General features: G+C 53.9%; 1 protein-coding gene across 1 annotated transcript; it reads right to left on the reverse strand.

Moving 5' to 3' along the window:
- Positions 1–5,227: 5,227 nt before the first annotated feature.
- On the reverse strand, positions 5,228–10,783 carry PCK1 (phosphoenolpyruvate carboxykinase 1). Its single transcript, XM_004282306.4, has 10 exons — positions 10,657–10,783; positions 10,218–10,481; positions 9,539–9,720; positions 8,904–9,107; positions 8,594–8,781; positions 8,217–8,379; positions 7,374–7,598; positions 7,143–7,274; positions 6,661–6,756; positions 5,228–6,309 (listed from the first exon to the last, which is right to left on the reverse strand). Exons 2-10 carry the CDS (start codon positions 10,439–10,441, stop codon positions 5,855–5,857), a joined length of 1,869 nt encoding a protein of 622 aa, XP_004282354.1. The 5' UTR covers positions 10,442–10,481; positions 10,657–10,783; the 3' UTR covers positions 5,228–5,854.
- Positions 10,784–14,433: the final 3,650 nt, after the last annotated feature.

Below are 14,433 nucleotides of genomic sequence, written 5' to 3' on the forward strand. Positions count from 1 at the left end.
TGCACGAGCCCAGGAGAGCTGTCCGTGGGTAGAGCGTGCCTTCCTGTCCATGAAGCCGCGCTCTCCACCTTGTCCCTCTCCCCACACCTGGGCCTGGGCTCACTCAATCCCAGTTCTAAGGGTCCCACCAAAAAGGCCTCCGGCTCTGACGTCAGGGCAGGTTGGAGGGGGAGAGACTTCCCGGGGGCAAGGCTGGGGAAACCGAGGCTCGGGGAGAAAGCTGCCGCCTGGCTGCCCAGGATCCTCGTTTCCTGACCTGGAGTCCATTCCACAGGCTTCTGCTCCCAGGGAGGGGAGAGGGCCCTCCTGCCAGGGCTGGAGGCTCTGGGTCCCGGGCGCCTGCGTCTCGACCCTCCCCTGTGAGGTGACATGAGCCCTCTCTTCCGCTGTGCAAATTTCCTGACCTACCGTCAGAGCTGGGTTGGGGCCCATGGACTCCTGACGCTGGGATTTTTCCCTCTGCTGAAGGCCCCTCGACACCTGGACTCTGAGGTCTCAGCTCTGCCACCCGCTGGTCTCCATGACTCCTGCAGGCTTCTGGCCTGTTCCTCCTCTGCCAGGGGCAGAGATGCTTTTTACAGCGCTCAGGATCATTGGAAGAGGGTCACAGGTGGGCATTAAATGGCATTGAACCCCATAATGAACAAGTCCGTCCCTTTGCCATTTTCCCTGAGTCTTCCTGATACTCTCCGGGAGAGCGTCCCAGTGAGCTGCCTCTGCCCCTGCCGCCTCCCTCTACCCCTCATCTCCCTTTTTGACAAGGTGAACGCAGCCCTCCGACTCAGAGCCTTTGGCAGACAACCAGTTTCTAACGCAAGTTAAGACAGACTCTTGTTTTTATTGTATTTATTCTTTTTTTCACATCACTCTATGGAGCTTTAATTCACATGCCATAAAATTCACCCACTTACGATACACAATTTAGTGGCTTTGAATACATTCACAGGATTGTTCAACCTTCACCACAATCTAATTTGAGAACATTTTCATCAGAAACTCTGCACCCATTAGCAATCTCTCCCCAAGGCCTCTGACCCCTGACCCCCAGAAACCACAAATGTACTTTCTATCTCTGTGGATTTGCCTACTCCGGACATTTCATATCACTGGGACCACACAATGCATGTGTCTTCTGTGGCTAGCTTCTTCCACTTAGGGTTGTATTTATGTGGTCACCTTAGTGAGGAATGCTGCATTTAATTAATGATTGAGATGCAACCTTTTCTTCTTCATTCAATCTAGTGCGTTTCCCCCATTTCAGTGTACTGATCGTTTTCTCAAGTGACCAGTTACCCGGGGAAGGTGGGATGTGCCTTAGAACGTTTGGAACACACAGCGCAAACCCCGTCTGAGAGGCGGGGTCCCTTTGCTGTTGGTTCTCTGATTTGGGGAATTTTCCTCTCCCTCCTCTCTCCAGCAGCCACCAAGCCCCTTCCTCCATCCTCCCTGACTTTTCTCAACACCCTCATCGCTCGGAGGAAAGACAGGGACCAGGGCAAAGTCTCTGCAAACAAGCAGTGCCTCCCTGTATTCAGCAAACGCAGAGGGACAGCTGTGGTCTCAACTTCTCCCCAGTCATTCCGTCCGGAAGCAGCATCTACATCGAGTTTAATTACGCAGTTAAAGTCATTTTCCTGGGCTGAACAAATATTCACAGCATATTTTGCTGAAAATGTCTTCGCCTGGAGAAAGGGTCTGCCTTTGGGGCTGGCGTGTCTGGTGTGCATTCACACATTTACAGACTGCGCTACCAGGGGGGGCCCGGCGCCGAGCAGGTGGCAGACAAGCAAGCCCCCAGGAGCAAGCATCAGCGCAAAGATGTGGCAGCTGTCAGCCAGACGTGCGTTCTGGGCCCCGCCCCGGATGTGACTGTGGACCAGTGACGTCTGTCATTCCTCCGTAGCAGCGCTGAATCCCGGCTCTGTGGCATCAAAGAAACCTCTGGGCTCTGGGGTGGAGGGGGGGGGGGGCAGATGGTAGAGAGAACATCGTGCGTGGGAGCAGCTCTGTAATAATCAGAACCGCAGCCACCCTGCCTGCGTCACTGTCCTTGTCACCCGTGCTGTGGTCCCGGGAGGTGATACTTAACAAGAGCCCGCGTGGAGCATCTCCCAAGGGTCCCACTCTGTTCAGCTTTCTGTGCAAGAAAGACTCAAGGAAAGCTTCAGAAAAGCAGGAAAAAGTCCCATTTTTAATATCACTCCCTCCGAAACTTGCCTCCATCTCAGGGCCCCGGTTTTCCCCCTGGAGAAAGCTTGATCTCTGTCCATTGCAGGGAGGTCAGAGGACTCAGGGTTTCCTCAGTTAGAGGGTTTCCTCTCCACCGGCCAAGCTCCACGGTTTGCAGCAAAGTTCTGAGTTGGGGGATTTGTGTGGCGTCAAAGCATTGAGGCGGGGCTAGGACAGGAGTGATGTTCAAAATATTGAAAAGCCAGTGGGAGCAATGACCACCCAGAGGGGATCCTGAGCCCAGATTTGGGAGCCCCTCAGCTGTGTGCGGAGGCCTGGGGGTCCTGAGGGAAGACTGGGGGTGGGTGAGCCAGGGGCAGTCAGAGCGCTGGGGCAGCAGCTCCCCATCAGCCTGTGTGGGGTGATTTCAGCTCCTCACCTCCAACCCCACCGTATCGAATGTCAGCCCTGATTGGAGTGGAGGCCATTTTACAGTTGAGGAAACTGAGGTTCAGAGTTTTGTGCGGTCACCTGAAGCCACACTGCTGTGAAGAGGTAGCGTGGGACTCACACCCAGACCCTCTGGGCCCCAGCACCTATGCTGAGTTGGGCTATTTCGCTTTATAGTCCTTGGACTCCAGCAGAGGTCTTATTGTGTCACGGCATCGATCAGGGTGTCATGTCAGGTAACGCTGCTGGCCAAAGGCAGAGCTGGGATGTGTCCAAGGTCACCAGTATTTACTACCCCTGAGGAAAGGAAGGAGTGCAGGAGGGAGGGATGAGGCAGCCCGCCCTTTCCCATAGATGATGGAACCCGGTCCCTTGTTGCTGCAACTGCTGGCAGTGAGGACAAAGAAGAGGTGAGGTCACCGCTCTGGCAGGGGAGCAGGTCCAGGAGCCTCCAGGGCCCCGCCTGTGGCCTTAAAGCTCGGGAAGGAACGTGCTGTGTGGCACCCGGGGGGGCGAGAGCAGGGGCAGACTGGGGACTCTGGGTTAGGCTGGGCCAAAGCAGAGAGGGAGGAAGGGGACAGGGCCCTGCAATTCCCGACTCCCAGAGCCCCCGGCCCCGCCCCCTCACCTGCCCCGCTACCCTGGATTCTCCCCCAGAACCTCGGGTGAACATAGGGACAGGTCTGTTGTCCTGGTTCAATATGTGGTATGTACCTACTGTGTTCTGGTCTTTAACCCAGACCCCAGCAGGGCTCCGGGAACCCATGGAGGTCAGGGGGCAGCTCCTACACTGGATTCCAGTAGAGAACGTCAGTCCCTGTGTTGATTTGGACTCATGTGTACTGTGGGGAGGGCTGACCAGGAACTGGGGGGCTGAGTTTTCATTCTCACTCCCATCCCACCTGACCAATGGGCCGCTCTCAGGGCCTCAGCCTGACCACCTGCACACGGCCTTGGCCTTACCTGCCTTCCCGCCTGGCTCGGGCTCAGGCAGAACACTATAATGTCAGCCATCAAGGTCATAGCGTCCCGATGATTGTGGCCACAGGGCCCAGCACAGAAACTAGGACCTCGAGGTGGAACACAGTGGGCACTGTTTCCGGAAACTGACTTAGGCGCCAATGGTGAGTGCTGAGTCCTTTTGGTTCCCTGAAAACTCTTATTCTGTTTAAGGCACCTCCTCCAGGCTGTCCTCCAGGCTTCCTGGGCCAGGTGGCAACATGGTCATATAAGAGTCTGCTGGCTGGGTGAGTGATGCTGTGCACAGGGAATTCTGAGATGGCTGGCTTTACTCGAAAAGGGTTGAAGCCTACCGAGGGCCTAGAACAGGAAGCCGGGGCCGGGAGCATGCATTTTAAAAATGGTGCCCACGCTATATCCTGGAAGTGCCTCTCAGGGGTCCAAGGAACTGCCTCAGGGGGTGGAAAAAAGGAAGCCAGGGGGCCCGGGTCCCGACACCCACCCAGCCTCCTGTCGTGTCTCCCTTCGCTGCTGGGTTTCTGAGTCAGAGTACATGTCAAGCGAGTGTTCTGCAGCGAAAAGGAAAAACAAGTCTGAAAGCGACTGATTTAAATTAATACAGCAGATAGCATTTAATTGAGTTAAATGGTTTTTCCCGTCAGTGGTTTTGCTATCAGAACTTGACACTTTGCGGGCAGAGCCCCGGCAGCTCTCAATGCCTTAAAGGAGAAGGAAACTCTGGCTCCCCGACGGACCCGTCTGACCTCGGTTTCCCCACCTATAAAATAGGGGGGTCTCAGCTTGACCTTCCACATGGTGCCTGCGAGGCACAGAGGACTTTTGGGGAACCGGCGAGTCTGTGAGCTGTGGCAGCGAGCAAAGCCAAGGCGTCCTGACCCCCCTGAGAACACGCACGGCTGGGGTGTGCTGAGCGGGAGAGCCGGCCCAGAAAAGGAGACCGGCAACCAGAGAAGGCCCTGTGCGTCCACAGAATGCAAGGCCCCGTCCAGTGTGTGGTCCGTTCGGGTTGCCCGGAGGACCCGATAAACGAACATCTGGAACAGAGGGACCAGCGGAGGGCTTGAGGCAGCCCACTGTGAGCCCACCAGTGGCACGACACTCTGTATACAGAAGGCGCTCCGTCAACGCCTGGAGAGCCCTTTTGCTGTTTCTTCTGAAGGAACTTTTTCTCTCTACTCTCTTCCCCTATGGATGACGGTGGAGAAAAGCATTGCTCAAAAAAAGTATTGATTGACAAAAACCTGTGAAGTTAGCCACGACAGAATTCTTGTGGAAAGCCGAGACCCAAGGTTTTGTCAAAAAGCACATTTTAAACGTTCCCGTTCCAGTTACACAGGATCCACCACTGAAAGGTTTGTGGAATTGTTCAAGGACACTAACTAGTGGCTTCTAGGCACTAACCAGTGGTTAACTCAGAAAATCCAAAGTGTGGCACCGTGTCACCTCTGGGTAGCATTCTCTCTGCTCACACCTCCCCACCTGGCTCTGTCCTGCCCCCTCCAACCCCACCTAACCCCTCCGTCAGGGGTTAGGGGATTCTTTGCAGGGGATTCCATCCCAAAGGGCTTCATCAGAGTTCCCTGTTTGTGGTGGTTCAGATAAGAAAAACACAGCAAACAAATCCACCTTTTCTATAAAAGTTTATTTTGTGATTCTTGTTCCAAGAAGTGTTAAGGGAAAACGTTGAAATCATGTAGAGGTAAGGAACTACGGTATATAAAAATAATTTAAACACACACATTAATAACAAAGCAACATCACTTTCTAGCAGCTACTAGTAGGTAATCTTGCCCGAGATTTTTCCAGAGTTATTAAATGTGCTTTAGACAACAGTACACAGACACACACACACACGTACGCATATATACAGCTCAAGTATCTTCTTGTGTGCATTCCGGCTAACTGATACAGCTGAAGAGAAGGAACAAAAAAGACTCTGAGTCTGAGTGTCTCTAAGCTGAACAAAGGTGCATCGCATAGTGGACTCTGGAGCTGCCGAGATTTCCCTCCACAGCCTCATTAGTGACTAGCCTTACTCTGCTGTGGTCTTATCAGAAAAATTAAGGGGTGTCTTTCGATCGGCCTCTGGGTGCGGTCATTGCGGTGCTGCAAGCAGTGAGAACTCAGGAAGCCCCATCCCTCTCTCTCTCTCTCTCTCTCTCTCTCTCTCTCTCTCGCTCTCGCTCTCGCTCTCGCTCTCTCGCTTGCACTGTACGGATTGGAGGCGGAGGACCAGGTGAGGTCTGGGGTGTGACTACATCTGGCTGATTCTTTGCTTCAGGGCCAGGACCTCGCTCTCGATCTCGTGGGGGAGGTCGGCGTTCACCTGCCCCTCCAGGTACTTCTGGATGTCTTCCACCTCCTCCTCCCAGAACTCCTTGGAGATGTGGAAGAGCTCCTTCACGCTGACGTCCCCCAGGCCCCGAAGGTCCAGGGCGTCCTCGTCCGGGATGTAGCCGATGGGCGTGAGCTTGGCGCCCCCTTCCCCGCCAACGCGGTTGAACATCCACTCCAGCACCCTGGAGTTCTCGCCGAAGCCCGGCCAGAGGAACCTGCCGGCCTTGTCCTTCCGGAACCAGTTGACGTGGAAGATCTTGGGCAGCTTGGCCTCAGGGCGCTGGGCCATGCTGAGCCAGTGCGCCAGGTACTGGCCGAAGTTGTAGCCGAAGAAGGGCCGCATGGCGAAGGGGTCGTGCATGATGACTTTGCCTGTTAACAGAGGGGCTCTGTTGGTAAATGACGCCTCAGAGGACGCTGTTGGCACGTTTACTGTTGACACGGCCACTTGGCTTTCTCCACCTCTCTACACAGAGAGACACAGGGAGACAGAGACAGAGAGGGAACACAGAGACAGAGACACAGAGACAGAGATAGAGAAACAGAGCCAGAGAGAGACGAAGACAGACATGCACAGACAGAGAGGCACAGAGAGAGAGAGAGACACAGAGGCAAAGAGGCACAGAGACACAGAGACACAGAGACAGAGACAGAGACAGAGAGCCACAGAGACAGAGCAGTCCATCTCCCTTCTCGGCGGCTCCAGATTCTGGCCGGACTCACCCCTGTGTTCTGCCGCTGCCGTGGCCTCCGATCTCATGGCCGCACCCACAAACACGCCATGCTGCCAGCTGAGGGCCTCATAGACCAGAGGGACACCTTTAGCAGGAGAAAGAAACGTTCTTTACAGGCCTTGACACCCAGACCCCTCGGCCGGCGATGCCATCTCACAGATGGAAAGACACAGCTGTGTGCTGTCTTTCTAACTGAGCTAATTCTGCATCCCCAGAGCTAAGGGCAGATGCCGCCACGTCAAGTTACGGCAGGAGGTCACGCAGCCGAAGTCAATCTGGGGGCGGCATCACAGGACCAAGGATCCAGAAGGTCTAGGCGGCCAGAAAGTATGTTCTAGCCTGGGGCTTGCTCATTACCCTGCCGTTTGGGAATGGAAGCTCTGCATCCCTGACACCCTCCGACAAGGTCACGGCAAAGGGGAGAGTGCGCCACGTCCTCTGGTCCCCAGCCCAAATGCAGGGGAGCCTCACCAACAGGTCGGCGCCCTCCGAAGATGATGGCCTCGATGGGCACGCCATCCGGAGACTCCCAGTCAGGGTCAATGATGGGGCACTGGCTGGCAGGGGTGCAGAACCGCGAGTTGGGGTGGGCGCAAGGCTCCCCTACAGCAGCAAGAGAGGAGAGGCCCTGAGCGTCTGGCCCGACACACACGCCCGTGGGCTGGGGCCCCAGGCCTCCCAGGGGGGGCGGGGGGCGCTTACCATCCTTGGGGTCCCACTCCTTGCCCTTCCAGGAAATGAGCTTGATGCCCGGGGCCAGTGGCTGGTCAATGCCTTCCCAGTAAACGCCCCCATCGCTGGTCTCGGCCACGTTGGTGAAGATGGTGTTCTTCTGGATGGTCTTGATGGCATTGGGGTTTGTCTTCACAGAGGTTCCAGGAGCGACACCAAAAAACCCGTTCTCTGGGTTGATGGCCCGCAAGTTACCTGGAAAGTTTTAAACCAGGTAGTAGAAGTAAATACCAAGCAAAGCATAACATATATTCTCATATCTTGCCAGGCTAATATCTGTACCAAATTCTCAAGTCTTTTATTTTTATCCTCCTGCCTAGAATCTATTTCTCTTTTTTCATCCCAGCATTATCAGTCAACTCTGATTCTTTCTTCCACACCAGTTTCCCACCAAGCTTTTTTTTTTTTTTTAGTCTTTATTGAATTTGTTACAATATTGCTTCTGTTTTATATTTTGGGTTTTTGGCCCGAAGGCATGTGGGATCTTAGCTCTCCAACCAGGGATCGAACCTGTACCCCTTGCACTGGAAGGTGAAGTCTTAACCATTGGACCGCCAGGGAAGTCCCCCAGCAAGCTATTTTAATCAATTTATTATACAAACAAACAGCAATATAGGGTCCCATTTCAATCCAGATTTGATATGAGATTAAAGAATGCTGATGGAATACATCTGTCTGAGCTTTTGCAAGAACTGAAATAACTGAATTAAAAATCCAAACGCTGTGGATTTAAGAGAATTTGGTACGTTCTGAAAGCCAAAACTTCACTTAGGTTCAATTATCATCAACAACACTTGGGCCTAAAAGAGTCACCTTGCTGGTCAAATTTCATCCAGGCGATGTCATCCCCCACACACTCTACTTTCCACCCTGGGAGGGTGGGGTTCATCATGGCCAGGTTGGTCTTCCCGCAGGCGCTGGGAAAGGCAGCCGCGAAGTACTTCTTCTGGCCCTTGGGGTTGGTTATGCCCAGAATCTGTCGGAGGCAAGATTTCTCCTTAAGCACTTCGTTCCTTTCTGCCCCAGAGGTGCACGCTTTAGTCTGGGAGGGTGTCTCCATCATTGTTACTGATGGAATTTCTAGACCTGTCCTTGGAGCAGGGTCGGAACTCTAAAGCGGTAGGGGTTCACCACTTCCCCTCCTCTGCCCGACCCTCTACAGCGCGCAGTTAGAATTTCCTGCTTCTTACCAGCATGTGCTCTGCCAGCCACCCCTCCTCCTTGGCCAGCCGGCTGGCCATCCTGAGAGCAAAGCACTTCTTCCCAAGGAGCGAGTTCCCGCCGTACCCACTCCCGAAGGAGATGATTTCTCTGCGGTCGGGCAGGTGGGCGATGAGTGTCATCTCCGGGTTGCAGGCCCAGTTGTTAACCAAAGGCTCTGCACGGGAGGACACGCCCACATCAGTGTGCACCGTCCCCGCCTGGGTTTAAGCCGAAGCTTGCTTTTTGCTGTTTGTTTTTTTTCAGTTCTAGCTTTTGATTTTGAAACAATATGCTTACTTTGTAAAGGCAAAGGGCACCCCACGGAATGGAGGCATTTGACAAACTCCCCGTCCCCCAGCGCTTCCAGGACGGGCGTGCCCATTCGCGTCATGATGCGCATGCTGGCCACCACGTAGGGCGAATCTGTCAGCTCAACGCCGATCCTGGACAGAGGCGAGCCCAGGGGCCCCATGCTGAATGGGATGACGTACATGGTGCGACCTGCGGGGCCGGTGGGTGGGAAGCGGTGAGAAATGACCCCGGACTCACAAACAACCACCACTGTTTCCCTCGGTGGACCCTTCTCAAGATTCCCCCTCTGACAACATCACGCCTTGCTTGCCACCAGTGCCCCCGAGTTAGCAGAGTCCACTGAAAAGTGGCCAGAACTCCAAAATCAAAGAGTTTTCATAAATGTGCAGTTGGGTTCCACCAAGCTATCTTAAGTCCACATGTGTAGAAAGCGTTTTCCTGGTCGTATAAGACAGTCTATAAAACCAGAACTGAGACGTACATTTTCAATACGCGGCCAAGTTCACATGTGGAATGTAAGGCTCTCTGGGGCCGGGGGAGTTTCTATGATGAGTAACATTAGGGCAGACGCAATAATAAAAGGTTCGCTGACATTTTGCTCAAATAAACGTTTCACTCACCTTTCATGCACCCTGGAAATCGGGCATTGAACGCTTTCTCAAAATCCTCCTCGGACATCCAGCGACCCAGCTGGCTGAGGCCGGTTTTGGGGATGGGCACCGTATCTCTTTGCTCTTGAGTAATGATGACCGTCTTGCTTTCAATTCTGGCCACATCCCTGGGGTCAGTGAGAGCCAACCAGCTGCAAAAAGCAAAACTACACAGGTGAGGACTGGAGAGGAAGCGCTGCTTCTCTGCACGGCACCTGCGCCCTGGACGCCCTCAGCCCCGCGCCATTCACGAAGGGACCAGTTGTTCATCATCACTTTCTTCCCACACCTGGCCGGTGCCCAGCGCGCTAGCGAGGCTCCGGCAATGTGGACACAGCCGTGCCGCCGGGGACACAGTCAGGGAGACACACACCAGACCAGGAGCTAGTCTGTTAGGACAGGGACTGTCCGACCTTCCTTTGGATCGGGGACCTAGTTTGCAGACAGCGTTCGCATGCGCCCCCTCTTTGACGACTTGGGCTGCTCTGCGAACGTCATAAAATTAAGTTTCTGTGGTTCTGGCTCTTTTCCTAAGCTTTTCAAGAGTCTGCAAACCACACAGCCCCGGCCCGGCCCTGCCCAAGTCCCTCCTCCACCACTTCCCCACCTGCACCCTGGGCGGCGCGGAAGGGCCCGAGGCTGTGCTCACCAGTTGTCATACTTCCTCAGCCTCTTGATCACACCCTCCTCCTCCATGCGGCCCAGCAGCTGCCGGTTCTCATCCTCAGAGCCGTCGCAGATGTGGATCTGGTCGGGCCAGCACAGCTTGGCGTTGCTCTCCACGAACTCTCTCACGGCCTGGGGCAGGCTGTCCAGGGTGCCCTGGACAACTCTGGCTGAGCAGCTGAGACCACCTGAGAGCTGGGGAGGCATCTCTGCGGGGCTGGGCTGAGGGGCACGGGCGCCAAGTTTCCTGCCATAGAAAAAGCACAGGCTTCCTGAACAAAAACAACCACGGAGGCCCCCCAACTCCACGCGCCTTGTCCGGGTTGCACCTCGCCAGACAGTCGGGGCTGGGAGGAGAAAAGAAAGCCAGTTCCTGTTAGCACTGCAGTTTGTGAGAGACATAAACGAACAGCTCTACCTACCTTTCTTCTCTTTGGACGATCCGGATCAGGGACCCAAAGGTCTCTTTCAAGGCTCTTCCCGCGGGTGAGTGTGCGTTCCCAGTGGGAAGGCCCTGTCTGGTGTTTGGGGGCAGAACTTCCTGGCTTTAAATTCCATGAAGGACAGAGGTCCAGCCCCTCAGCCACACCCAAGGAGGCTCATCTCTGACGTCAGGGGCTGGTCTTTGGATCACGGCCACGGTCAGTTATGCTTTGGACCGGCTCACCACAATAACCCCCAGGGAGATAATCATTGAACAGATAGTTGTTAATGTGTGCTGGAGGCCTCCGGCCCCTGGCCCAGCCATAGCAAAGCCTTACACAACTGCTGATTGACGAAACTCTGACCCAGTCCCCTGCTGATGCAAAACACAGGCCCACCCTCTGACAGGCAGGTGGGACAGAGCACCGGCTTGGGGGGACCTCAGGGCTTTTGGCAGTACGTCTTGTGTACGGACCGCTGCTGGTTGGTAGAACGAGACAGTGATGAGGTATCACCCCACAGTCAAAGGCCAACGGGAAGAACACCCCCAAATGCAACGGGATGGTGTGCGGCTGTTGGCAATTGTCTGACCTAATTAGGGGTGATTAACCTTATAGAGTGTCCATGGTGCGCCCCCTGCCCTCACTCCAAATAGAAAGAAACTCCGCGAGGGCAGGGATTTCTGCCTATTTTCTCCCTGTTTTGTATGCACAGTTCCTGGCACACGGTAGGCGCTGAATGAATAAGTGCAGAGCACTGTTGTAAGCTCTTTGTATCGACTTAACTCCTTGCCACCATCTGAGGTGGCGCCCACGAACAGTCTGTGTACAGACAAGGACACTGAGGCACAGGGGGCCCAGCGGCTACTCCCCAATGCGGGGCTGGTGGGTGGCAGAGGGAGGGTTGGAACAGGAGCCGCTGGGCTCCGGAGCGGCACACCGGACTGCCCCTTGTGAGGAACCTTTGCCCCTTCTGGAACCTTCCATGTATTGTCCGAGGAGTTCCGGCTGGGTGCAGTTATTTCTGGAGTCGACTATACACTTTTTGTCGCCCTTGCAAATCTTAGCGTCCAGGGAGTGGAGGGGGCTGGTTTTGCTAGATTACACTTGAGCAATGAGACCTTTATAACAGCTGCAAAGAATCTGCTTTGCAAGCCGTCAGAACGTCAGTCGAATTTAATGACCTATGGAGCTGCTGGCCAGTGTCGAGAACACTAGGTGAGAAGTCGGGAGAACGGGGCCAAGGCCCGACGCCCCCCCCCCCCCCAGCCAGCTCCACAGCTGAGTGGGCGCCCCCTCCCCGGAGGAGGGCGGTGGGGAGTTGCCCGCCTCCCCCGTGGAGGGTGAGCTGAGATGGCTCCGGGACTGTGTCTGCAAGGCGCCGTGACCATCACGAGGCGTCGGGAACGACGATCTCAGACCGGGAGTACTTGGAGGACCATCCTGCGGGGCTTTGCTTCCACTGCCGCGCTGGGTGTGCATGTGTCACCAACTTCCACCCAAACTGTCAGCCCATCGCTAGGTTTCATTTACTCAGCTTTTTAATTCAGCCAGCCGAATCTTTCAGTATAAGTACGACAGGAGATGTCTCTGTTTAAAGTCATTTGCCGAGATGGTCACTGGAATTCATTCTTAATGATGCTATCAGCCACACAGAAGTGAGTGTCCTGTCTAATTTCAACCACAATGTGATGCTCCGCCACTGGGGACACTTCCTCAGCATCTGACATCCGTGAAATTAGCCATTCAAAGGCACAACCGTACATACACAGGACACACGTTTACACCAGTATGGCTGATCTCCCCGAGTGGGTAGAGATTCCCATTTTGCCAGTAAAAACTGTAATAGTTAAACCAAGTCCCCCCAGAACCGAGTCCCCTTACTGAGTTTATGGTTAATCACTCTATCCAAAACTGTTCCCTTGCTCTCTGACCTCAATCCCTTTCTCATCACCTCTGAACTCCATGCTCTGCTAACTGAAAACTAATCAACCAGCATTAGATGACTGAGAACATTGATGTCATAACATCACTAACGCACGGAAGCTGCTGCTCTAGATCTCATCGCTAACTTACAAACGCGGGTTGTTTCTCTAGGGCAGTGTGAGCTCACAGACCCCCGAGCCATGGACCACCTGGCCAGAGAGTCACATATCAGAGAATCCTGAGCCCTGAAACTACGATTAAGAAATGTCACAGAAATGTCACAAGACAATGATTAATCCCATTTCTTTGTTCCTCCCCTTTAAAACACCCCCGACTCAAAGACCAAGATGGAGTGGATCTGAGGCTTGTCTCCCATCTCCTTGCCTGGAGCCCTGCAGATAAACCCTGACTTTGCTGCAAACACCCGCTGTCAGAGTTTGGCTTTCTGCACCTCCCTTGATAACGATCAGTGCCAATGGGCTGCAGACCCTCTGCTGGTGCGCGGCTTCTCCTTTGCACATCCAGCAGCAGCCCAGGTCCCTTTGGCCTGGGGATCTGGCTGGAGAATCCCCTTCTGGACCAAGCATCGGCACCCCTAGGCAATATTTTAGGCTTGTCGTGAAGGAATGGTTTGGGGATTGGAAGATGTCTATGGGTAAGCAACCGGCACAAGGGTGCGGGCCGAAAACTTTTTTTTAATAATTTTCCATTTTTTTCTTAGACTATTTTTTTTTATGATTCTTTACATTTTAAAAAAAATTATTTTATTTTTTAAATTTATTCTGGCTGTGTTGGGTCTTTGTTGCTGTGCGCGGGCTTTCCCTAGTTGTGGTGAGCAGGGGCTACTCCTAGTTGAGGTGCACAGGCTTCTCATTGCGGTGGCTTCTCCTGTTGCGGAGCACGGGCTCCAGGCGCGCGGGCTTCAGTAGTTGTGGCACGTGGGCTCAGCAGTTGTGGCTCACCAGCTCTAAAGCGCAAGCTCAGTAGTTATGGCGCACGGGCTTAGTTGCTCCGTGGCATGTGGGATCTTCCCGGACCAGGGCTCGAACCCATGTGCCCTGCATTGGCAGGTGGATTCTTAACCACTGCGCTACCAGGGAAGCCCTCCTCCTTTTTCATTCCTCCAATTAAGGTAGGACTATGCCTCATTTCAGCAGGAAGTAGGCCAGAGTGGTCATCACCCTGTTCCCTCAAACATTTGGGAAAAGTTAAAACAAGAGTGGGGATTGAAACTGAGCCCCCCTTACCGACTTTAGGACTAATCTCTCTATCCAAAACTTTATTCCCTTTCTTGTCTCCTCTGACCACAATCCTATGCTAACTGAACACTAATCAACCAGAATCAGATGACTAAGACTGCTGTCATCATCGGTAGTATCAACGCACTGAAGGTGCTGCCGTAGGTCTCATCACTAACATACAAACTCAGGTTGCTTCTCCAGAGCAGGGTGAGCTCACAGACCCTGAGCCATGGACCACCTGGCCAGAGAGTCGTAAGCCAGAGAATCCTGACCCCTGAAACTATGAGTAGGAAATGTCACAAAACGATGGTTAATCTCTGTTTCTTTGCTCTTCCCCTTTAAAAACACCCCCAACTCAAAGACCAAGAGGGAGTAGGTCTGAGGCTTGTCTCCCACTCCCTTGCTTGGTGCCCTGCAAAAAAATACCCTTACTGTGCTGCAAACACCAGCTGTCAGAGTTTGGCTTTCTACACCATGGGCACAGGAGCCCTTCTCCGTAACAATAGGTGGCCACCTCTGGCCAGCCCACCCTGTGAGTTGCATTTGTCGTTTCTGCATTTGCAAACACAGCAGGGACCCCCAGCCCCAACTTTCCTGGGGCCACTTAAGC

Source organism: Orcinus orca, chromosome 16 (genome assembly GCF_937001465.1).
Source record: "Orcinus orca chromosome 16, mOrcOrc1.1, whole genome shotgun sequence".
Classification (NCBI taxonomy): Eukaryota; Metazoa; Chordata; class Mammalia; order Artiodactyla; family Delphinidae; genus Orcinus; species Orcinus orca.